Source organism: Symphalangus syndactylus, chromosome 22 (assembly GCF_028878055.3).
Source record: "Symphalangus syndactylus isolate Jambi chromosome 22, NHGRI_mSymSyn1-v2.1_pri, whole genome shotgun sequence".
Taxonomy (NCBI): domain Eukaryota; kingdom Metazoa; phylum Chordata; class Mammalia; order Primates; family Hylobatidae; genus Symphalangus; species Symphalangus syndactylus.
The window spans coordinates 76198987-76224925 of record NC_072444.2 but is presented as its reverse complement, the minus strand read 5'-3'; the positions used below and the strand labels follow the sequence as shown (position 1 = coordinate 76224925).

General features: G+C 58.0%; 1 protein-coding gene across 6 annotated transcripts in view; it reads right to left on the bottom strand.

Annotated features, from left to right (window-relative positions):
• PRKAR1B (protein kinase cAMP-dependent type I regulatory subunit beta) overlaps positions 1 to 25939 on the bottom strand; it is a 178391-nt gene that overhangs the window by 34301 nt on the left and 118151 nt on the right. For all 6 annotated transcript variants that reach the window (XM_055260864.2, XM_055260866.2, XM_063631101.1 and 3 more), the window contains 2 exons: positions 14848 to 15006; positions 1927 to 1987 (listed from right to left, as the gene is read on the bottom strand). In XM_055260864.2, coding sequence (XP_055116839.1) covers positions 1927 to 1987; positions 14848 to 15006 — 220 coding nt within the window. The remainder of the gene's footprint in view (positions 1 to 1926; positions 1988 to 14847; positions 15007 to 25939) is intronic.

Sequence of the window (25939 nt, the reverse complement as noted above, 5' to 3'; positions counted from 1 at the left end):
ACCAGCATTCGCCCAGGGCAGGGAGAGGGTCTGGCCCTTCATGGCCTGCAGCAGCCGTTGTCTCGACAGCGCTGGTGAATGAAGGAATCTGTGGGGGCAGGGCTGACTATTCAGTGCCTGGTGGGCACCAGGGGCCGGACCACCCAGCTCTGGCTCAAAGGCAGCAGGACACCCAGAAGGGAGGAAGAGGCCCTGCGTTTGGGATTTTGCATAGGGAGCAAACGTCTCCCTCTCGGCCCCTATAAAATCTGGCGGACCAAATCGTTTTGTTTTTCCAAGTATGACATTTTTAAAAAGGCACTAGAATTAAAGCCAGACACAAAGCCACGTGGGTGATTCCATTCCCACGAAACGTCCCGAGCAGGCAAATAATCCACAGAGACCAGGAGGGTCCGGGGGCGTCCAGGGCTGGGAGGGCAGGGGGGTGACGGCTCACAGGGACGGGGCTCTGTCTCGGGTGAGGACGGGGCTCTGGGATGGGAGCGGTGCTGACAACGTCATGTGTAGACTCAATGGCCCTGAAATGTGCTTCCGGGAAAGATCAAAATGGTCGGCTTGATGTGACGTGCATTTTACCACAATCGAAAGACCGCACTCTCCCTTCTCGACATTTCACAGAAGGATTTTAGAGAGAACAGGGGTCAAAGTCCTCCCCAAGAAGGAATACAGGCACAGCCATACTGCACACACACAGGTGCACACACACAGTTGCACACACCCACTCACACACGTGCACAATCACACCCCCCACACACATGCGTGCACACCCATGTGCACACACACATTCACACACCCACATGCGCACTCACACCCACTCTCACACGTGCACACACCCATGTGCACACATACACATGCACCCGCACACGCACACACTCCCACACATGCGTGCACACTCATGTGCACTCACATGTACACTCCCAGGTGCACACTCACATCCACTTACACACATGCACACACACCCACACGTGCACTCACTCGCACGTGCATTCACACACATTCTACACATGTACACACACACCCATGCATGTGCACTCGCACCCATCACATCACGTATAACTCAGGCTTCAGCAGAGTATTCCCCGCCAGGCCGTTGAGCAGGTTCACCCGAAGGTGCAAGGGCCCCGGGCACACCTGAAACCCCGGCCTGCCCTGTTACCCTTCCCAGAACTGAGAGCAATGATGGCGGCGTAGAAAGAGCAGAGATGGCTCCCAGAGAAACCGCGCTTAGAAGGGAACTAGAACAGGTCAGGGAAAGCAGCTCGACCCAGCTCACACGTGTACTGGGAGCCAACACTGGCTTTCAGCTCTACACGGACTGGTGCGGAGGGAAGGCTGGGGGCGTGGCTCTGACAGCAAAGGGAGAAGCAGACAGGAAATGCACAGGATTTCAGAGACGTTGAGAAGCAGGGCAATCCTGCCCACAGGAGAGGAGGCAGGCTCTTGGGGTTTGCCAACAAGTGACAGTGTGTGTCATGTGTGCACGTGTGTGTGCGTGAGCATGCCTGTGTGTTGCACCCCAAACCTCCATAATACCAACGACACTCAACTTGCCAGCCACGGAGGGAATGGGGAAGAGGCTGGGGTGGCCGGCAGGCGCCCAGATGTGGGGACACAGCCGTGCAGGGGCGCAGCCACTGGGGTGGCTGGCAGGCGCCCAGATGTCGGGACACAGCCGTGCAGGGGCGCAGCCACTGGGGTGGCCGGCAGGCGCCCAGATGTCGGGACACAGCCGTGCAGGGGTGCAGCCACTGGGGTGACCGGCAGGCGCCCAGATGTCGGAACACAGTCATGCAGGGGCGCAGCCACTGGGGTGGCCGGCAGGCGCCCAGATGTCGGGACACAGCCGTGCAGGGGCGCAGCCACTGGGGTGGCCGGCAGGCGCCCAGATGTGGGGACACACAGCCATGCAGGGGCGCAGCCACTGACCTAGGATGGAGACCTTGCTGAGGAACTCCTCGTACATCTTGCGTTTTCTCAGCGTGCTGCCCTGTTCGGGAGAAAGGAAAAAACAGACAAGAAGGTGAATCTTCATACCTGGATCATCCTGACGTTTCCAGATTTCCCCAAAGGACTCTCAACTTTTAAAGGAGACCCTCCAAGCATTCCAAGTCCCCAAAGCCCTCGATGACTCAGAGTCTCTGTGAGCTGCCACAGTGTCCTATGCCCCTTGCCTCCTTCCTCCTGGGGGGCTTCTGGAGAAGCTCCCGGCATGGTCGCTAAGTGTCCTGGCTGGCAGCAGAGTTCCCCACCCAGCCGGGGCCGGTGGTAGGTCCACGTGGTGAGCACACAGCCAGCCAGAGCCTGAACCTGGGTTTCTAGCCGTGAAGGGCAGGGAGCTCATAAACACATCTGGAGAAACGGAGGCCAACACAGAGACTCAAGCTCATGACATAGAAGGGAGAATGCGGCTAACATCAGCTAAGACCCTGGATCCAGCCATGCCTGAAGCTGCATCCTTTCCCATTAAAGCTGATACTTGACTTCCCTCACCGCTGGGAAAAGCATGCTGAATCATACAATACCAACAAACAGGGCCCTGTCAGCGTTATGTGAATTAGAAATTAGAATTCATTCTAGAAACTAGGATTATAAATGTGAATTAGAAAAACACACCCCTTCTTCAAGCACACATCCCAGCAAGCTGATGGGCCCTGGTGCAAACAGGAATGAGGCCCCTGCTCCAGGCAGTTGGCTCCGGCCTGGTGCGCAGAAAGCAGCCTGGGTCTCAGCCCCTCTCAGCCCTCTGCCTGGGCCTTTGTACAGTGCACGAACTCCACAACTGTACAGAGCAGCCACACGGTGGGTACGATTCAGCACCGCACATTCCAAAGACAGAGACACACAGTCCACCCGGACAGCAGCAAGCTCGATTTTGCTAAAATTCAGATGGTATCATCCACTGACAGAGGCCACGCGTTCGAGTAGGGTGTACGCTGGGATGTGAGTCGGACCGAGAGACGACATGCTAGTGACGAGGTTTTTCCGTGACCCTAGGTAAGTCCCCTGGGGTGTGGAGAGAGGAGGGAGGAGGGAACCTGCTATGTTGAACACCCACTCCAGGTCGGGGAGGGGGGCTCTTGGACACACTGACCCACATCGACCTCGCAACAGATAACCCTGTGAGGGGAACATACTTTTATCCTTATTTTCCAGAGGCAGAAACTGCAGCTCCGCGGGGCTGAGTGACCACCCTATATAGGAACCATGGAACCAAGAAGGAAAGCCTAGACTGGGCCCCAAAAGCCCTAAAGCTGCCCCCATCTCTCAACTTGAACGGGGACGTATTTTACCCCTTCCTGACATGCTGTTCCACAAATTCCCGTAACGCCCTGAGACAGAAAACCACAGTGAGCGGTGTTTACCAGGTGCCTCCCACCTGTGCGACTGACCACGTGCTGACCAGGGGCACACAGACACAGTGGCATGTGCAGTTTCTGAACACGTCCCTCCCCTCTCCTCCTTCCTGCTGATTGGCATGTGGAGATGATGGCTGGGGCTGCAGCAGCCATCCTGGGCCCCTGAGGAGCATCAGTAAGAGAAAGCTGGTTCCCGGGCCCCATGGAGCAACACACCCACCCTAGACAGACTCCCAGAGCATGAGAAACAGCCGTGTGGTTTAAGACACTGTTATTTTGAGTATTTCTGTTACACCTGGCATGGCAGCAGCCAGCCCCCAATGATCCTCATTCGCCTCCTGGTGTCCACACCCTGTGTGGTCTGTCCCACGATGAATAGGGCTGACGGATGCAACTAAGACCACGATGAATAGGGCTGATGGATCCAACTAGAGAATGCTAAAGAGTCTGAGATTTGCAAAGCCAGGTTGTAAAAGATACTGTGGCTCCTGCCCTGCTCTCTCCTGCAACGCTCAGCTGCAGAGAAGCTCAGAGGAGGAGCAGTGCCTTCCTGCCACCCTCCAGCCCTGTGGGGGGAAGGTGCCACGGAAATCTCCTCTGACCCGTAAGACCTTCTGATCCACACAGCCCGAGGAGGGTTCCAGGCCAGAGCCGAGCAGCTGCTTCCTCCATGGCCCACAGGAAATGGAACAAATGTAACACTGTTGACAGCGGCCACTAAGTTTGGGGGGAATTTGTTACACAGCCCCAGCTAACTAATACATCCAGCAAAATTTAATCCTAATGGTTAGGATAGGCTAGGAAACCTAGTTTAGGATAGAAAACTATAAACTCTTCTGAGTCCTGCAGGTGGCTGGCATAACACCCCACTGCCAGGGACCCTCCCGGCTGCCACAACACCTGGGGGCAATAGTGAAGGAGGGTCATTTATCCCACCTTCTTTTTTTTTTTTGAGACAGAGTCTCACTCTGTCGCCCAGGCTGGAGTGCAGTGGCGCATCTCGGCTCACTGCAAGCTCCACCTCCCGGGTTTACACCATTCTCCTGCCTCAGCCTCCGGAGTAGCTGGGACTAAAGGCATCCGCCACCATGCCCGGCTAATTTTTTTGTATTTTTAGTAGAAATGGGGTTTCACTGTGTTAGCCAGGAATTTATCCCACCTTCTAAGCAACGTACATAGGAAGGAGATGTCAGGAAAGAAAGATGGACTGGAGAGGAGAAGCAAGACCCCTGACACTCAGAAGAGCCCCCCAAATGCCTGTCAGTCTCCCCAGACTTTCATCTCCTGAGAGGTGCTGTTCAAAAGCATCTTCCCATCCACTCCAGTCACTCACGGGAATGGAAATCACAATCAGACACCCCTTGGTGTTTACCGAGCACCCTGGACAGGGGCGGGGGCTGTGCTCACGGCTGTGCCCATCACATTGTCACAACTCAGAGGGCCAAGGAGGAGGAGAAAGCGGAGGTGAGTGCTTCAGAGGCATGTGTCTGAAGTTACCCACTGCTGTGGTGAAGTGGAGGTCTGCCCTGGCCCCGTCTCCAGGGCCTGTGCCTACCCACTGCCCCCCCTCCCATCTCTCGATGCCACCCAGAGCCAGATGCAAACTTGCTTGTGTCTCCCTTAAAAAGGGACCCCTTGAGTACAGTGAAGGTGGCCCCATCACATGGGAAAATGAGGGGCCACCACAGAGCCCCTTCCACAGTTAGGGGTGGGGAAGAGCAGCCCTGGGGACACAGAGTGAGCATAGAGGAGGCAGCCCGCAGCCCTCCTGTGCAGCCCTCCTGGCTGGGATGGAGCGGAACTCCAGCTACTGGGGCAGGAGGCCCTGCAGGAGTGGAGCAGAGGATGAAGGAAGGGAGATGGATTGCTGCGGAAGGAAAACAGCTCCAGGGGGAAGGGCTGGAGGAAAGGCACGTGATGCTAAATGCCTGTCCCTGGAAAACTATGACAAAAATGCAAGCTCCAGTGAAATGGGGGACGAATGGCACGCAAGTCCCCGAGGCACAGCGGTGACTTGTGTGGGGCTCAGGCCAGGTTTTTTCCACAGTTGCTTATTCTGGACTCTGGTGGCAAGGCTGACCTTTCTCATGGGCACAAGCCATTTCCGGTAGCGTGGCCCTCCCCACTTGCTCCCAAGCCTCCCTCAGTGTCCAGAAACAGACTCCTGGAGCTGCACCAAGCTTCCCACTCACAGATCAGACGACTGAGCCCAGCGAAGGTGTGGCTTGAACCCAACTTCCATGATGGGGCCAAGGACCCTAAGGACACCCACCCTCCCCTGCTTTCCAGAGCCTCAGCATGGAGGACACAGTGGGCAGTCCACTCAACGTGGACAAGTACAGGTTTGAATGTGTCACCTGCATCATTGGGCCTTGGTGAAATGAGACCATAAAAATCCCTGCCTCACTGGGTCATTATGAGAACTGAGTCTCAACAAATGTTATGTTGCTGCTAATGGTGATGGTGGTGATGCTGGTGAGGATAGTGACAGTGGTGATGACAGTGATGGTGGTGGTGATGGTGATGGTGGTGATGGTGAGGACAGCGATAGTGATGGATAGTGATGGTGATGGTGGTGATGGTGGTGATGATGGTGATGGTGATGGTGGTGGTGATGATGGTGATGGTGGTGACGGTGATGGTGGTGGTGATGATGGTGGTGACGGTGATGGTGGTGATGGTGATGGTGGTGATGGTGGTGATGGTGATGGTGATGGTGGTGATGGTAGTGATGGTGATGGTGATGGTGGTGATGGTGGTGATGGTGGTGATGGTGATGGTGGTGATGGTGATGATGGTGATGGTGGTGATGGTGATGGTGGTGACGGTGATGGTGGTGATGGTGATGGTGGTGATGGTGGTGGTGATGGTGATGGTGATGATGGTGATGGTGGTGATGGTGATGGTGATGGTGGTGATGGTGGTGATGGTGATGGTGGTGGTGATGGTGGTGGTGATGATGGTGATGGTGGTGGTGATGGTGGTGATGGTGGTGGTGGTGATGGTGGTGATGGTGGTGGTGGTGATGGTGGTGATGGTGATGGTGGTGGTGATGGTGATGGTGGTGATGGTGATGGTGGTGATGATGGTGATGGTGGTGATGGTGGTGGTGATGATGGTGATGGTGCTGATGATGGTGATGGTGATGGTGATGATGGTGATGGTGGTGGTGATGGTGCTGATGATGGTGATGGTGATGGTGATGGTGGTGATGGTGATGATGGTGATGGTGATGATGGTGATGGTGATGGTGGTGATGGTGATGGTGGTGATGGTGATGGTGATGGTGGTGATGGTGGTGATGGTGATGGTGATGGTGATGGTGATGGTGGTGATGGTGATGGTGGTGGTGATGGTGATGATGGTGATGGTGGTGATGGTGATGGTGGTGATGGTGATGGTGATGGTGATGGTGGTGGTGGTGGTGATGGTGATGGTGATGATGGTGATGGTGATGGTGGTGATGGTGATGGTGATGGTGGGGGTGGTGGTGATGGTGATGATGGTGGTGGTGATGGTGATGGTGGTGGTGATGGTGGTGGTGATGATGGTGATGGTGGTGGTGATGGTGGTGATGGTGGTGGTGGTGATGGTGGTGATGGTGATGGTGGTGGTGATGGTGGTGATGGTGGTGATGGTGATGGTGGTGGTGATGGTGATGGTGGTGATGGTGGTGATGATGGTGATGGTGCTGATGATGGTGATGGTGATGGTGATGATGGTGATGGTGATGGTGGTGGTGATGATGGTGATGGTGCTGATGATGGTGATGGTGATGGTGATGATGATGGTGATGGTGATGATGGTGATGGTGATGGTGATGGTGGTGATGGTGATGATGGTGATGGTGATGATGGTGATGATGGTGATGGTGATGGTGGTGATGGTGATGGTGGTGATGGTGGTGGTGGTGATGGTGATGGTGATGATGGTGATGGTGGTGATGGTGATGGTGATGGTGGTGATGGTGATGATGGTGATGGTGATGGTCATGGTGGTGATGGTGATGGTGGTGATGGTGGTGGTGGTGATGGTGATGGTGATGATGGTGATGGTGGTGATGGTGATGGTGATGGTGGTGATGGTGATGATGGTGATGATGGTGATGGTGATGGTGATGGTGGTGATGGTGATGGTGGTGATGGTGGTGGTGGTGATGGTGATGGTGATGATGGTGATGGTGGTGATGGTGATGGTGGTGATGGTGATTATGGTGCTGATGATGGTGATGGTGGTGATGGTGATTATGGTGCTGATGATGGTGATGATGGTGATAATGGTGATGGTGATGATGGTGATAATGGTGGTGGTGGTGATGATGGTGATGGTGGTGGTGATGATGGTGACAGTGATGGTGATGATGGTGATGACAGTGATGGTCATGATGGTGATGATAATGGTAGTGATGATTATAGTGCTGATGATGGTAGTGATGGTGGCAATGATGATGGTGGTAGTGATTTTTACCAGGTACACAAAAGTGTGCTGATGGGGAAAGTCAGGACATTGCAATTCCTACCCCAGCCTGCCCATGACTCCCCATGCCCTTGGACTAGTCTTGTCTCCTCTGGTCTTCAGTTCCTCCATGAGAAGAGTGATTGAAATGAGCAGCTGTTCCCTGTGTCTCTGGCCCGGGCTCCTTCTGTGCCCTCCCAAATTCCTCACCACTGCTCCACGGGTGCCATGTCCACCTTGGTCCTTGTCTGCTTCCCATCGACTAGCAGGAGGATGTCAGGTCCCTAAGCTCAGAAATGGGGTTAGACACCCCTGCAAACAGCTGCTGACCCAGCCCTCATCCTCAGCAGCCCCCACCACTGCCAAGATTCCTCCTACTCCCAGAAGGTGATGATGATAAGCACGGCTCACTATGCTGAATGCTCCCCAGTGACCAGGCACCTCCCGAGATCCACGCCTTCAGCTGGGCCTACTATTATCTCCACTCTACGGAAGAAACAGAGGCTCAGGGTCGGTGTGGCCTGCCTATGCCCACCGAGCTGCTAAGTGCTGAGGCCAAGAACTGAAACAGGACAATCCTGTTCCAGAATCGATGCTCGCACAGCCAGGCCCCACACTGTCCTGGAGACAGCAAGGTTGCCCTGAACCTCCACTCACACACTCAGCATCTTATCTGCTCTGGAAGAACAGAAGTGGCATCCACAGAGCACCTACTGTGTGCACGGCACCACACATCATCACTCTCCATCCTCACATGGGCATGCAACGTGCCCAGGCTGCCCGGGACAGAGAGAGGAGCCGGGACGGTCCAGCCCCTGGATGTTGCTTTCATGCTGCCAACACCAAGCCCACAGCCCTGTGAGGGTCAGGCAGCTGGGGCAGCTCCGGACGTGTTCAATGGCACGGGGCCACTTTCAGACGGAATCTGCTGCAGGGAGAGGGGGCTCAGCACCACGCAGAGAGAACTGGAAACATCAGTGGCCTGGCTCTCTGGGCCCTGCCTCCCCTGGTGCCTGGAGACCAGAAGACAGAGGTGGCTCTGGCACTCTGCCGTGCAGCCCTGCGCCCTTCGGGACACTCCAAGAGGAGTGCAGCTCCCATGGCCCTGAGCACCACCAGCCCAGTAGAGGGTGTGGAGCCATAAGGGGACTCTGCTCCAAAATACGTGCACATCAGCACAGCACAGCAGGACTCTGTTGCCCAAGGCACGCACAGGTGAGGAGAAGAGCTGCAGCTGAGAGCACAGAGCTGAACATGGCTTTGGGCCTGGTGGGCACAGCTGCCCATGTAGCCACTGGAATCCTGGCCTGGTGGCACTGACCTTGCCACTCCGATGTGTGACCCTCACATGCCCAGTCCAGGGGACCAAGAGACCAGCAGGGTGGGGGCGGGGCCCCGAGAGGCCGGCACTTGGATCCCGAGAGGCCGGCACCTGGGGAGAAAACAGCCCCGGGCCTTGCAAGTCACAGCAGATGCAGACACAGGAGATGCAGGCGCAGGAGATCCAGGCGCCGGAGATGCAGACTCAGGAGACGCAGACACAGGAAGTGCAGGTGGGAACCCAGCCCTCCCCAATACCCGGGTCTCAGTTTCTCCATCAGCTCTAGGTCAGAGCAGCATTAAAATGGCTGCGAGCCCCGATTTTAGAGTCCAGAGGGTGTTCTATCTTCTGCCAAAGCCCTCCCCAAGGTCCCCTCTTTCCAGCAAAGGCCCACAGCCCAGCAGGTCCAGAAAAACCTCAGGAACTTGGCCCAAGACCAAGACGGTGCAGACAGCACTTCTCCACCCGCTGCGGGTGCCTGAACAAACGGGGCTTCCTCAGTGACAACGGTCTTTTCGGAAATGCCGAGCCCAGGCCCATCGGCAGCAGAAAGTGCCGCGTGTCTGCCCCTGAGAGCGGAGAGTGGGCCGGACGCCCGGGGCAGCGGCAGGCGCAATGACCCAGCCCAGGCCATTTTAGATTTCCGCCAGCCATAAAAAAAGCACTTCTTTTGAAAAATAATTTATAATTCACACTGACTGCCCAGCAATTACGCCCAGCCGGAGGAATGCAAGCGTGTTTTGCCCGGGGAACCTCAGACATTAAAGCCTCGTGCGCCCATCCATCTCTCACGGCGGGGTGACAGCTGAAGGCTGCCAGGGGCCCCCGGGGGAGGGCCTGGCCCCAAAGGCTGCCCCTTCTGGGATCATGTTCCTTCTGCGGCTGAGACGGTCTGTAAGGCAGGGCTGGGAGCTGGCCTCCAAGCAGGCCGGTGGGCACCGGGACCCCCACGTGGGGGCACTGCAGTGTGCCTGCCGGCATCCCCGAGGGGGGCTTTGTGTGGGAGGAGGCAGGTGACCCCCATTTCCAGGTGCAGGGCTTCCTCAAGCCCACGGCACTGGGAGGGCGGTGGGGGGGCTAGAAGTGGCTTCCTAACACCAGTCCCACACACTTCTCATGAGTCGGCCCGGGGGGCACGGGGCCTGGGTCCCGGCCTCAGCTCTGCCCCATCTCGCCAGCACCTACACACAGAAAGCCTGGAAAACTGGAGCGTTGATAGGAGCTGCCAGGTGCAGCGGCTCACGCCTGTCATTCCAGCACTCTGGGAGGCCAAGGTGGGAGGGTCGCTTGAGCTCATGAGCTTGAGACCAGCTTGAGCAACGTATCAAGACTTCACCTCTATTAACAGAAAAAAATGGAAAAGAAAAATATATACAGCAACCACTTCTCCAGCCTGGAGACGCACTGACAGTGGGGTAAAACGGCTGGTGATACCTGACCCTCCCCACAATGGCCCCAGATGGCTACATCACGGCCTCATCCCCTCACACTTCAAAGCCAGGAGGAGCAGATTCACAGCACAGCCACGCACCCCCAAAGCCGTGAGATGAAGCCCACCAGAAAGCCAGCCCCAGCTCCCAAGCACGGCTGTGGGGTTGGCAACGTCAGTCTGAAGGCACCGCTGTGGAACCCAGCGTGACAGACTCCAGGGCCAATGAGAAGAGGAAGAACCCAGGCAGGCGGAGCAGGGGTCGCCAGCTGTGAACGGTGCCCGCTCTCCCTCCCGCCAGGGCCTCCGTGAGGTGGACACGCCAGGCAGGTCCCGGCTGTGGTCCCCCCATGGATTGGGGTCCCCCACATGTACACTGTGGGACCCTCAGCACATCACGGCCGCCTCGGAGCCCCTGAGCCCGCCATCCTGCCCGAGTGAGGGTGCGCACAGGACCTCCCGGCTGCCGTGGCTTCACGTGGACGCTGCGGGGCACTAAGCCCCAGTTGAGGCTTGGGGACCCTCCGTGACCTTAGCAGTGTCCTCAAGGCTACAAGTGACAAACTGCTTGTGCTGAGAAATGGAGAAGCCACGTCCCCTCCTGGCCCCACTGGCCGTGCGGAGTCACTCTGGACACTGGTCAGCAGGGGCTGAGGGGCAGGGAGGGTCCAACCTCTGCCCAAGACTCAGGTTCCAAGGGGGTCTTGGGCTGCCCAGGAAGGTGGGCTCTGGATACCCCAGCACAGCCTCCACCACAGAATTCTACATCCACTGCTTCCAAACGCTGGGGTCCCGGGTAAGGATCAGGGCGAACGGAGAACCCCGAAGCTTAGAAGAAAGAAAAACCAGGCCGGACACGGTGGCTAACACCTATAGTCCCAGCACTGTGGGAGGCTGAGGAAGGTGGATCACTTGAGCCCAGGAGTCCAAGACCAGCCTAGGTGGCATAGTGAGACCTGGTATCTACAAAAAAAATTTTTTTAATTATTCGGGCGTGGTAGCACATACCTATAGTCCCAGCTACTCGGGAGGCTGAGGAGGGAGGATGGCTTGAGCCGGGGAGGCGGAGGTTACAGTGAGCCGAGATCGCGCCACTGCACTCCATCCTGGGTGACAGGGTGAGACCCTGTTTCAAAAAATAAAAATAAAAAACAAAAAAGGACGAAAGAAAAAGCAAGTCTGGGGAGTGCTGGCTCCGGGCTGGGCCCCTGCCTGGGAGCCTAGAGGTGGGGTCACCCCATCCTTCCTCGGATAAAACGTGAAGCGGTGGAGGGAAGAGACGGGCATCAGGGAGCCTCCCAGATCAGACACTCTGGGACCCTAAACTAAAGTCAGAGTTCACGTTGTGGGCGGTGGTCCACTTCCTGGAGACACCGGACCGATCTCCCGAGTCCCCCAGGTCTCAGCACGTCCCAGCTCGGGGCTAAGGCAGAAACAGGAGCAGTGTGAGGAGCTCGGGGCCGATACAGAAACAGACACCACCCTGCAAATGCTCCCGTCCAAACCAGCCCGGCGCGGCCAGCTATTCTTAGCGCACAGGGACCCAAAATTAAAACAGAGGAAGCGCCAGCTCCCTCGGCGGTTTGGGAACTTCCCTGAATATAAGGTTCCAGCCACAAAAATCCCACAGCCGGGAGCGACAGGGCGTCAAGGATGGCGGGGAAACGGCTTATGCAACGCTGGGCCAGGTGCGCCCAGAGGAGACGGGAACCGCTGTGCCCTCTTCCTGCCCAAAACTGCTCCAGCCCCTCTCGGAGGGAGGGTGTCTCAGGGGACCCCTCCCACGTGGCGACAGAGGCCTCCCGGTGAAGGCAGGAGTGAGCGGGTTCAGACAGAAGAGAGAGAGCGTGGGACTCCTCCGAGGAGGCTGCACGTCATCTGCTCTGTGTACTGGAGGGTCCCCAGCAACACAGGAGCCCCAGACCCAGGGTGGGCACCCGAGCAATGCCCCATAGGTGCACGAATGAGGAGCTCATGGGGCGCAGAGCCTGATGAAACAGCGGCCCCAAAGACTGTGCAAACGCGCCATCGACAAAACACAAGAGCCGGCATCGCCGTGGGGCCGGGACAGGCCAGCACCAGCAGGACACCGTCTCTCAGCCAGCCCGTGGCCATCAAATCCTTGTTTCCCAATCAGATGACGCACTCCCGAGAGGGAAACCCGGGGCTGAACTTGCTCTCCCAGCTCACGGGGCTCCATCCTAAACCATCCCCCGGGACTCTCCCCAGGCCTGCCCTCGGGCATCCTGGAACTGTGGCTCCCTCCTTAGGAATCACACCTGCCCAGGCTGGCCTTCCGGGAGACAGCCAAGCCCCCCAGAATACACCAGGCCATTCGCCTCCTGCCACAGCAACCAGGCTGGCCTCGGGCACAGAGTGGAGGGAACCATCCCAGGGAGGGGGTGGAGGAGAGGCCGAGGACCCCGGCGACACCCACCTGGCTCATCCCCTCCTCGGCCGGGCTGGACCCCGGGACCCCAGGCCCCAAAGAGAGGGCTCGGAGCAGATGCTGTCTGGGGCTGCCTCGGCAACAAGCCCACGGCCGCCAGGTTCTGCTGCATCACCCCCAACCAGCTCAGGGGAGCCCCTGGCCCAGTGGTCACTGCTGGGTAAGGACAGAGTGGAGGGGTGCGGCCACCCAAACCACAGGCGCTGGCTCCTGGAGGCCTCTGCCCAGCGATGGGACAGAAGGAGCTGAGGAGGAGACCTGAGGCCATAAGGGGACACCCCCAAACTATGAAGGAACCCCAAGACCACGAGGGGACCCCCTAGACCACAAGGGGACCCCAAGACCATGAGGAGACCCCAAGACCATGAGGAGACCTCCCAGACCACAAGGGGACCCCAAGACCATGAGGGGACTCCCCTGACCACAAGGGAAATCCCAAACCATAAGGGGACCCTAGGCCATGAGGGGACTCCCCCAGACCATGAGGGGACCCCAAATTATGAGGGGACCCCAAGACCATGAGGAGATCCCCTAGACTATGAGGAGTCCCCCCCAGATCATGAGGAGACCACCCAAACCACAAGGGGACTCCAAACTATGAGGGGACCCCAGACCACCAGGGGACCCCAGACACTGTGGCAGGCCCAGAGCTTCCCAGGACGAATGGCCACACGGGCTGCTGTCTACCCTCACTGGATGGCCCCAAGCCGGACCAGGAAACCGGGTCCACATCGGCTCTGGTCACAGCTGCCCTCAAGCTCCCACCGTGGCTCCTGTGCACTCTGACAGGGTGGTTCCCATGGAGGCTGCGGGTCCTCAGCCTGGAGCCCTCCCCGCCCTCTCTGGACAGCGTCTCACTGCCCAATCCGGGAAGCTCTCCTCATCCACACACACTCCTCAGCCCCGGCCCAGCCCTGTGCTGCTGTTCCTCGGCCCTTGCGCTCCTGGGCTGCTTCTGGCACCTGGACGTCCTGCCCCAAGGCTCTGCTCAACACCGCCTTATCAGGAGGGTCTCTGAGGCCCCTCCATGGAACAGCAGCCCCACGCACCACTCCATCTGCCTCCACCTGCTTCTCGGCTTGGTCCTCCTCCACAGGCATCACGCTCTGGGGCTGGGTGTTCACGGCCGCCTCCACCAGGATAAGACTCCAGCTGCCCTGCCTGTGTTCCCCATGCACCTGCACCCAGAACAGGGCCTGGCAGGTGGGGTGTGTGTGGGGAGGGCATGGAGGGTCTCCTCTCCCTGGAAAGGGTCCTACCCAGGCTCCCCACGAACTCACCTCCAGGAGCCCCTGCAAACACCAGCCATGGCAGCTGAATCGGCCCATAGCCCCCTGCTGCCCACAGCAAGCACAGGCATACACACGTGTGCACACAACACACACAGAACAGGGTACACGGCTCAGAGTAAATTTGGCTGCATATAAGAAAAAAAGCTAAAAGCCCAAGAGTCAGTCCCCACACACAGGAAGCCCGGAGGTGAGCAGCCACTGTGTCAGCAGGGAGCCGCACTCCTCACACCTCTTTGCTCTGCCACCATGGTAAGTGGGTTTCACACTCAAAGTTACCTCCTGGCTCAATATGGCAGCTGGAGCACCAGCCATCACAACCACAGTCCAGACAGTGGGAAGCAGAAACAGGAGGACGGTGAAGGGGCCTCCCCGGCCACATGCCTGTCTTCTAAGAAGCTTCTAAAATCCCTCCACCGCTTTCCACTCCTCTCACAGGCCAGATCTGTCAGGGAGGCTGCGTCCCCACCTTGAATAGAGCGAGGGTTCCCAGGGACGCCTGGCCGAGGGTGGGTGTTGGCCCTCTCTGTGCTCGGGCACCAACTCACCATAAGGATGCGCCGGTAGCTGTCCCGGTCGATCCCCCAGAGCTTGAGGTCCGTCTTGGCTTTCACGGTCGCAGCCCTGGGGGTGCCATAGATGAGCGCCAGCTCCCCGAAGCTGCCTCCCTCGCTGATGTTGGTCACCCACTCTCCATTCACGTACACCTTTAGGGAGCAAGAGAGAGAAGTGTCACGGGGGCCAGGCAGGGTGACCTCTGCATCCCGTACAGAAAGTCCTCCTTAGCTCTCTCCAGAAGAGGGTCCCTGCAGGGCGGGGCACAAACCCTTTTGCTTGTGGGTGGAACCCTGCGTTCCCCAGCAATGGGCCTGTGGACCCCAGTGCCCACCCCACCCCCAGCCCTGCTGAGAGCCACAGAAGGACAGCATCAGACCTCCATGGCAGGAGGGCCGAGCCACCAGTGCCAATGAAACAACCACACCAGAGGTGGAAGCACGCAGCCCCCGCTCTGAGGCACAGCCGCCCCAGCCTGCCTCCCAGGCAGTGTCTGATTCAATTCGTCAACAACTTCTCACTCGGCCTCTCTAGGCCTCAGTTTCCCTAGCTGCACCATGATGAGCTGGAGCCTGTGATCCCCATGGGGCTCTGCTCTGGGGACCTGTGTGCTTCCTCTCCACCCCAGGCCATTCCTCTGTCCCCACCTCCATCAGCACACGCCACTGGGCCCCGATGGAGCCGGGCGGCCTCAAGTGCAGACCTCTCCTGCCAGGGCCTCCCTCCCTACAGGCAGCGCCTGAGCTCCTCGGGCTGGAGTCTGAATGGGCGCCCTATGGCTGGGCGCTGCGGCCGAGCTGTGCCTGGGAAGGAACCCAGACAAGATTCCCTTTCAGCCCGCGTGGGCTGCCGCCCCTGCACAGGGTGCCTACTATGCATTGACCATCACAGTCGGGGGCCGTGCAAGAATAGTGCAGATTGTTTATTATGCAATGATTATGCAGATTTGGTTACTATAAATTGACACAATACACGCTTTATCCCCTGTGTGTCAATGAGCTTAAAGAATAGTTCCCATTGGCAAAGCAGTTCCCATTGGTTGCAGATCGGGAAAGAATGGATTGCGATGAATCATGGAATCAATTCTTACTGAAATCAATGACTCATTATCTGGATAACAACTGAGGCACAGAGTCTTCTATCTGAAAGAAAAGGCCACGCAGGTGTAACTCCACAATTAGGTGCAAGCGAGCGCTGGGGAGAGCTGGTCGACCACGAACTTTCAGGGGCACAGGGGCGACTGCTGTGCAAAGGCAGACTCCACCTGGCGGGGATGTGGGGATCATCTCCACCTGGCCCACCAGGCTCCCAGTTCCTGGAGCGAGGCTGGAGCAGGATTATGGGGCAGAAGAAACACCAGCTTCCCCTGCAACGATCCCCTCCAGGAATCAGAAGACGGCCGTCCTTCCACAGAGCCAGAGAATGCCCACCCGCGCGTGCAGGGATACATGGAGGAGGCAGCAACTCCAGCGTTTCAGGGGCGAGGGGACCTCAGAGAATGCCCTCCAGAACCTCTGCCTCTTGCTTCTCAAAGGGGACCCAGAGCTGGGGGACGGCTGGCGATGAAGCCGGGGGACGGGCCTGCGATGGCCGGGCCACAGCCTGGCCAGCGGGCGATGAAGCTGAAGAGGGCCTGCGATGGCCTGGGCACAGCCTGGCCTCCTGCCTCGCAGCGGACACTCCCACTTTGCCTAAGTTTTTGTCAAAACCAGTTTATGGAGCCAGAACTTGCAAATAGGAACGTGCCCAACTCGTGCAGCACAGTGAGTTTCACACCGCTCAGATCGGGGCCTCACAAACGCCAGGGGACTCTTCCCCAGAGGAATATGGAGCTCACCCTGTGGGTCTCACAGTGTCTATCTACGCTGCAGGTGACAGACTCCAGGGTCCACAGCACGTCGTGCTGCCAGGAGCATCCCTGTACGTCACATGCACGCCTGGGGTGGCACTCGCCGCTGACTCAGCTTCAGCAGGCATTCCGCACTAAACACCATCACCCTCCAGCACCCTCCGCACTAAACACCATCACCCTCCCTCCAGGACCCTCCACACTAAACACCATCGCCCTCCCTCCAGGACCCTCCACACTAAACACCATCACCCTCCCTCCAGCACCCTCCATACTAAACACCATCACCCTCCCTCCAGGACCCTCCACACTAAACACCATCACCCTCCAGCACCCTCTGTACCAAACACCATCACCCTCCCTCCAGCACCCTCCACACTAAACACCATCACCCTCCACACTAAACACCATCACCCTCCCTCCAGGACCCTCCGCACTAAACACCATCACCCTCCCTCCAGCACCTTTCACACTAAACACCATCACCCTCCCTCCAGCACCCTCCACACTAAACACCATCACCCTCCAGCACCTTTCACACTAAACATCATCACCCTCCCTCCAGGACCCTCCGCACTAAACACCATCACCCTCCCTCCAGGACCCTCCACACTAAACACCATCACCCTCCCTCCAGCACCCTCCACACTAAACACCATCACCCTCCCTCCAGGACCCTCCACACTAAACACCATCACCCTCCCTCCAGGACCCTCCACACTAAACACCATCACCCTCCAGCACCCTCCGCACTAAACACCATCACCCTCCCTCCAGGACCCTCCACACTAAACACCATCACCCTCCCTCCAGCACCCTCCACACTAAACACCATCACCCTCCCTCCAGCACCCTCCACACTAAACACCATCACCCTCCCTCCAGCACCCTCCACACTAAACACCATCACCCTCCCTCCAGCACCCTCCACACTAAACACCATCACCCTCCCTCCAGCACCCTCCACACTAAACACCATCACCCTCCCTCCAGGACCCTCCACACTAAACACCATCACCCTCCCTCCAGCACCTTTCACACTAAACATCATCACCCTCCCTCCAGCACCCTCCACACTAAACACCATCGCCCTCCCTCCAGCACTCTCCACACTAAACACCATCGCCCTCCCTCCAGCACCTTTCACACTAAACATCATCACCCTCCCTCCAGCACCCTCCACACTAAACACCATCGCCCTCCCTCCAGCACTCTCCACACTAAACACCATCGCCCTCCCTCCAGCACCTTTCACACTAAACATCATCACCCTCCCTCCAGCACCCTCCACACTAAACACCATCACCCTCCCTCCAGCACCCTCCACACTAAACACCATCACCCTCCCTCCAGCACCCTCCACACTAAACACCATCACCCTCCCTCCAGGACCCTCCATACTAAACACCATCACCCTCCCTCCAGCACCCTCCACACTAAACATCATCACCCTCCCTCCAGCACCCTCCACACTAAACACCATCGCCCTCCCTCCAGGACCCTCCACACTAAACACCATCGCCCTCCCTCCAGCACCCTCCACACTAAACACCATCACCCTCCCTCCAGCACCCTCCACACTAAACACCATCGCCCTCCCTCCAGGACCCTCCACACTAAACACCATCGCCCTCCCTCCAGCACCCTCCACACTAAACACCATCGCCCTCCCTCCAGCACTCTCCACACTAAACACCATCGCCCTCCCTCCAGCACCTTTCACATTAAACACCATCACCCTCCAGCACCCTCCACACTAAACACCATCGCCCTCCCTCCAGCACCTTTCACACTAAACACCATCGCCCTCCCTCCAGCACCCTCCACACTAAACACCATCGCCCTCCCTCCAGCACCCTCCACACTAAACACCATCACCCTCCCTCCAGCACCCTCCACACTAAACACCATCGCCCTCCCTCCAGCACCTTTCACACTAAACACCATCGCCCTCCCTCCAGCACCCTCCACACAAAACACCATCACCCTCCCTCCAGCACTCTCCACACTAAACACCATCGCCCTCCCTCCAGCACCTTTCACACTAAACACCATCGCCCTCCCTCCAGCACCCTCCACACTAAACACCATCGCCCTCCCTCCAGCACCTTTCACACTAAACACCATCGCCCTCCCTCCAGCACCCTCCACACTAAACACCATCGCCCTCCCTCCAGCACCCTCCACACTAAACACCATCGCCCTCCCTCCAGCACCTTTCACACTAAACATCATCACCCTCCCTCCAGCACCCTCCACACTAAACACCATCGCCCTCCCTCCAGGACCCTCCATACTAAACACCATCGCCCTCCCTCCAGCACCCTCCACACTAAACACCATCACCCTCCCTCCAGGACCCTCCATACTAAACACCATTGCCCTCCCTCCAGCACCCTCCACACTAAACAGCATCACCCTCCAGCACCCTCCACACTAAACACCATCACCCTCCAGCACCCTCCGCACTAAACATCATCACCCTCCAGCACCCTCTGCACTAAACATCATCACCCTCCAGCACCCTCCACACTAAACACCATCGCCCTCCCTCCAGCACCCTCCCCACTAAACATCATCACCCTCCAGCACCCTCCGCACTAAACACCATCACCTTCCAGCACCCTCCGCACTAAACACCATCACCCTCCAGCACCCTCCACACTAAACACCATCACCTTCCAGCACCCTCCACACTAAACACCATCACCTTCCAGCACCCTCCACACTAAACACCATCACCCTCCCTCCAGGACCCTCCACACTAAACACCATCACCCTCCCTCCAGGACTCTCCACACTAAACACCATCACCCTCCCTCCAGGACCCTCCACACTAAACACCATCACCCTCCCTCCAGGACCCTCCACACTAAACACCATCACCCTCCCTCCAGGACCCTCCACACTAAACACCATCACCCTCCCTCCAGGACTCTCCACACTAAACACCATCACCCTCCCTCCAGCACCCTCCGCACTAAACACCATCACCCTCCCTCCAGCACCCTCCACACTAAACACCATCACCCTCCCTCCAGGACCCTCCACACTAAACACCATCACCCTCCCTCCAGCACCCTCCACACTAAACACCATCACCCTCCCTCCAGCACTCTCCACACTAAACACCATCGCCCTCCCTCCAGCACCCTCCACACTAAACACCATCACCCTCCAGCACCCTCCGCACTAAACACCATCACCCTCCCTCCAGGACCCTCCACACTAAACACCATCACCCTCCCTCCAGCACCCTCCACACTAAACACCATCACCCTCCCTCCAGCACCCTCCACACTAAACACCATCACCCTCCAGCACCCTCCGCACTAAACACCATCACCCTCCCTCCAGCACCCTCCACACTAAACACCATCACCCTCCCTCCAGCACCCTCCACACTAAACACCATCACCTTCCAGCACCCTCCACACTAAACACCATCACCTTCCAGCACCCTCCACACTAAACACCATCACCCTCCAGCACCCTCCACACTAAACACCATCACCTTCCAGCACCCTCCACACTAAACACCATCATCTTCTAGCACCCTCCGCACTAAACACCATCACCCTCCAGCACCCTCTGCACCAAACACCATCACCCTCCCTCCAGCACCTTTCACACTAAACATCATCACCCTCCACACTAAACACCATCACCCTCCAGCACCCTCCACACTAAACACCATCACCCTCCAGCACCCTCTGTACCAAACACCATCACCCTCCCTCCAGCAGCCTCTGCACTAAACACCATCAGCCTCCAGCACCCTCTGCACCAAACACCATCACCCTCCTTCCAGCACCCTCCAAACTAAACACCATCACCCTCCCTCCAGCACCCTCTGCACCAAACACCATCACCCTCCTTCCAGCACCCTCCAAACTAAACACCATCACCCTCCCTCCAGCACCCTCCACACTAAACATCACACTCCCTCCAGCACCCTCCACACTAAACACCATCACCCTCCCTGTAGCACCCTCCCCACTAAACACCATCACCCTCCAGCACCCTCCACACTAAACATCATCACCCTCCAGCACCCTCCGCACTAAACACCATTCCGACAGGGGCACCTCCCTCCAGCACTCTCCGCATGGAACACCTTCACCCTCCCTCCAGCACCCTTGTACTTCTGTTCCGATGCAGGGGCCTCTTGCTGAGCCACAAAAGCAGTGTGGACTCAGAAGATGTGAATCTGAGGTTGGGAGGAGTTTGCTTGACATGGGAGAGCCAGGGAAGCGGGTGACATCTTGTGCCCAAGGAGGTGAGTGAGCCTCCTGGCCCCTTCAGGGAATGAGGACACCACCCCCTTGAATGGCTGCCCAGGCAAGTGGCAGGACACCCCCCTCCCTTGGCAAAGAACATGGGGGCCCTGGGAGCAGAGAAGGGTGAGTCTCCACAGAGCCAGCCCAGGACGGCCGGGACTCCCAGCTTTCTGGGGTTCTGCCTCAAAGGGGGATCCGTGGCTGCTGCAGCTGCAGGCAGGACCCAGGGAAGCTGGACCAGGACGCGCTGCCCGTGAGGCCTGGAGAAGCCCAAGGCCTCCGAGAGCTCCCTCCGCAGCCTCAGAGGAAGCCATTGTGCGGGTCCCACAGACGGCCAGGGCCACACTGTGCTCGGCCACCCAGAGGACAAAGGGGCCATCCTTCTCAGGACACTGGCCACTGTCACCACTCCCGGAGCAGTGCGGGCCCCACCCCAGCTGGTACGCAAAGGGGCTACTTCTTGTTGTGTTTCATTTTTTTTGTTTTCTCTTTTTTTTTTTTTTTTGAGACAGAGTTTCGCTCTTGTTCCTCAGGCTGGACTGCAATGGTGCGATCTCGGCTCACCACAACCTTGCCTCCCAGGTTCAAGCGATTCTCCTGCCTCAGCCTCCTGGATTACAGGCACCTGCCACCATGCCTGGCTAATTTTGTATTTTTAGTAGAGACGGGGTTTCTCCATGTTGGTCAGGCTGGTCTCAAACTCCTGACCTCAGGTGATCCGCCCACCTCAGCCTCCCAAAGTGCTGGGATTACACTTTGGGAAGCTGCCACGCCCGGCTTCTCTTCTTTTAAAAGAAGAAACGATGGGGGTCCCCCGTGGGGCAGCATTTACACCCCACCATCACTGCAGCTTCTCTTGCGCCAAGCTCACACCTGGCTCTGCCCTGTCCCTGCCCACCTTCACTCGCTCACCCTCTGTGTTTAGAAGTAGATGGTGGGGTGGGGGTGTCAGGAGCTGGGGGAGGCGCACGGGCATGGAGTGTGTAATGCAGACAGAGCCTCAGTTTAAGAAGACAAGAACATTCTGGAAATGGACAGTTGTAAAACAACGTGAATATGCTTAATACCACCGAACAGCACAAAATGGTTAGAATGGTCAGTGTGGTGTGTCTTTTACTACAATTAAAGAAGGGCCGAGGGCAGTAGCTCACACCTGTCATCACAGCACCTTGGGAAGCCCAGGCGGGAGGACTGCTTGAAGCCAGCAGTCTGAGACCAGCCTGGGCAACATAGCAAGACCCCGTCTCTACAAAAAACTTTAAAATTAGCTGGACATGGTGGTGCACAGCTGTAGTCCCAGCTTCTCAGGAGGATCTCTTGAGCCCAGGAGTTCAAGGGCGCAATGAGCCATGATCATGCCACCGCACTCCAGCCTGGGTGACAGAGCAGAACCCTATCTCAAAAAAATAAAAAACGAATTTTAAAAACACACAGAACACAAGACACACCCTGAATAACATCTGATCAGATCGCCAAGCCGAGGCGCCCTGCTCCGGGGTACACCCAACTGCCTGGCGGTGCTCCCCAGATTGCCAAGCCGAGGCGCCCTGCTCTGGGGTACACCCAACTGCCTGGCGGTGCTCCCCGGCCCCCCAGAAAGAGCTCTTCCCCCAGACGTGTTGTGTGAAACCGACGGAAGCCCGGGACGGCCAACGTCAGTGGGGACGACGTGACGCCTGGGACAAGGAGCAAAAAGAGGGAGTCCTGGGATAACAAGGGCCCAAAAACAATTAGGGGAAGAACCGAGCCCCAAACAGGGCTTGGAAGGGAGCTATGTTCCCGGGCCTGTAAAGTCAGCAGCTGAGTGTCCTTTTAAGTAGAGATGCTATGTTCCATGAATAAAATACATTGGAAGATATTTTTATACTTAGAAAAATGGATTATAGCTCTTGGCAACACACAGACGGCAGCAGGCACTTTCGGAGTCTCTGGAAAACCGTAATTCAAACTGAACCTGGTGCTTTTGGCATTTTGTCACCTGGCCGTCCCCCTGGGGCGCCCCTGATCAGAGGGCAGTGTCCACCCTGCAGAAGTGGGTGACGTCCACCTCCAAGCTCTGCTGGCTTAAAGGGCCAGGGCCAGGTTCTTGGGGGGACGGCTTCCTGATGGGCCTCGGGCACTCGGACGGGTGCAGTTAAATGCCCACGGCAACCGGCCATCCCTTCCCGCCACCCAGAATAAAACCAGGGAAAACCACTAGCCTCAGGAACCCACTCGGACCCTGGGTAGCCCTAGTCCTGCAGCCCCGAACCTGGGGTACCTCCATCCCATTGCCCCAAGGAGGCGATTTACAGAAACCATCAAACAAAATGCAGCACCCAGGATTCACACAGCAGCTGGACGGGGCTGCCTGGGGCTGCCATGTGGCCGTTCCCCCGGGCGCTGTAATAACAGTAATTATTATAATACATATGCCCATAACTCACCCGGGCTACCCGACATGCCACTTTTTCATTCCAGATTCCTTACTGAGCATCCTTTGATTCCCTTAAATGTGGCCTGCACCCACACGGGCTCTGCGGGTCTACCCTGCACACGAAGGGCCTCCCACATCACAGAAGGGCCCCTGCAGGCAGCTCCTGTGCCCAGCCCCACCCGGCCCCACCGGGCACTCCCTGACGCCCACCCCTGCCCTGGCTGGAAAATCTGAGATTGACGGAAGTGCTTGGTGTTCGTGCGCAGCCACCCGGGACTCGTGGGACAGCCCCATAAGTCACAGCCGGTTCCCGCAGGGGGCCTGGCCATCCCACGTGAGCCTGTAGCCAGGAAGTGGGCATCCACCCACGGGGCTCAGACATCCTGGCTCTGGAGGGCCGGGTCCAGCAGGGGCCTTAAAGCTGCCTTTGTGCCTGACCCGGGGGGCTGGGGAGGGGCAGGGATGGGCAGGGGGAGGGGCACGGACGGGCAGGGGGAGGGGGAGGGGGAAGGAGAGGGTTTTGCCAGGACAATACATTTGGGGAACTCCAGTTCCATGAGGGTGACCTCACTCTTTCCTTTCTCAAGATTGCCTCCCAACGTCCCCGGGCCTGGCAAGAAGCCAGGCAGGACGCCACGATGCGTCGTGTCTGAGAGAAAACCATCTCCCCTCCACTCGGGCTTCAGTCCCGACCCCACGCTAACCGGGCCAGGGCCAGGGCTGGGGCTGGGAGGGGACCCAGTGAGCTCGGGGCTGGAGGAAATGGTCCCTGCTTTGAAGTGGCTCCGGGACTGGCCTCTCCCACCCACCGCCCTGTCATGTATGAAGGAGTTACAGATGGCGGCGGGGGAGGGGTCTGTCCTGCTAGAAGGACAGAGGGAAGGGAGATGCCTCACTGAGTCCAGAGGTCGAGAGGTGGGTGAGGATTCTGCAAGGGGGAGGAGGAGGAGGTCCTGCCAAAGTTGGCCCCTTTGCCAAGGTCCTGGCCCAGGTGGGGCTCCCAGGAGCCTGGAGGCCAACAGCGGAAAGACAGGGACCTGATCCCTCCAGCAGTCCCAGCCGCCGGCCCCTCACACCCTCACCTCTCCCAGGAAGTCCTCAGCATGCTGCCAGCTGGGGCCTGGTGCTGGGGCAGGAGGGTGGCCACCCGCACTGAAGATCAGGACAAGCCTGGGGTGTGGGTGGAGGGCGCTTCCTCTGTGGGGTGGACAAGGCTCTTGTGGTGCGTGTGTTGGGGACACGAGATGGGGTGGGGCAGCTGCCAGGCAGCCAATGGGTTCCTGAATGAAGGGGCACAGGAGCCGCGCAGACAGAGGCCCCATCACCCCACACCAGGTGCCAAGAGCAGAACCTCAGGAGGGTTATCTCAGTCTTCCCGGCAGCAGTGAGCTCTGTTCGTTTTTCTGAGTAATATGGAAATGGTGCGGCTCAGCCGCACAAGGGCCTGGGCAAAGGTCACGGCCAGCAAAGAACACAGCCTGGGTCCTCTGAGTCCCGAGTCCACGCGGTCCTGACCTGTCCACCACCCTCCTCGAGACACGACAAGTTAGGTGGGAACATAAGCTGGGAGCCCTATGTCAGTTTCAGGCTCCGCAAGGGAACCCCAGGTAAAGGGTTTGTCTCTTCCACATCTGTTCATTTAGGAGAAGCAAAGAATGTGGAAAACAGAATTCCTGGAGGTGGCCTCAACCCCAAGCTCTGCTGATGCAAACCGGCACCTTGAAGATGCCTTTGGAATTTAATTGGAAGATCTGAATGACATCGGCAGACACAGAAGAGGGAGAGGCATTCCACAGGGGAAGAAAGGCCTCAGTGGGGACCTATGGGGCTCCCAGGCCCACCGCAGGGAGGCAGGTCCTCGGTCGTCTGCCGAGGTCAGTATCTATCAAAGCCCAGCCGCAGATAGATGAGCTGGGCCTGGCGGGGTCTTGTGGGGTGTGTAGGAGTTTGTGAGGCAGAGCAGGAATTAAAGCAAAGGGGACAAGAAGGGCAGAACCAGAGTCAGGACATTCATTGGCTAATTTCCTGTTCTTGGTCCCTCTCCCCCATTAAGCCACAACATCCCCCACACCAGAGCAGGCACCAGGTCCTCCCCATCACAAGTGCCAGGCATAAAGCAGGCACTCAATAAACACCCAGGAAGGAGATGGCAGAGGGAGGAGGTGACATGATGACTCCAGGACCCAGAGAGGAGGGGATGGGGGAGGAGGTGACACCAGGACCCAGAGAGGAGGGGATGGGGGAGGAGGTGACACCAGGACCCAGAGAGGAGGGGATGGGGAAGGAGGTGACACCAGGACCCAGAGTGGAGAGGGTGGGGGAGGAGGTGACACCAGGACCCAGAGTGGAGGGGATGGGGGAGGAGGTGACACCAGGACCCAGAGTGGAGGGGATGGGGGAGGAGGTGACACCAGGACCCAGAGTGGAGGGGTTGGGGGAGGAGGTGACACCAGGACCCAGAGTGGAGAGGGCGGGGGAGGAGGTGACACCAGGACCCAGAGTGGAGAGGGCGGGGGAGGAGGTGACACCAGGACCCAGAG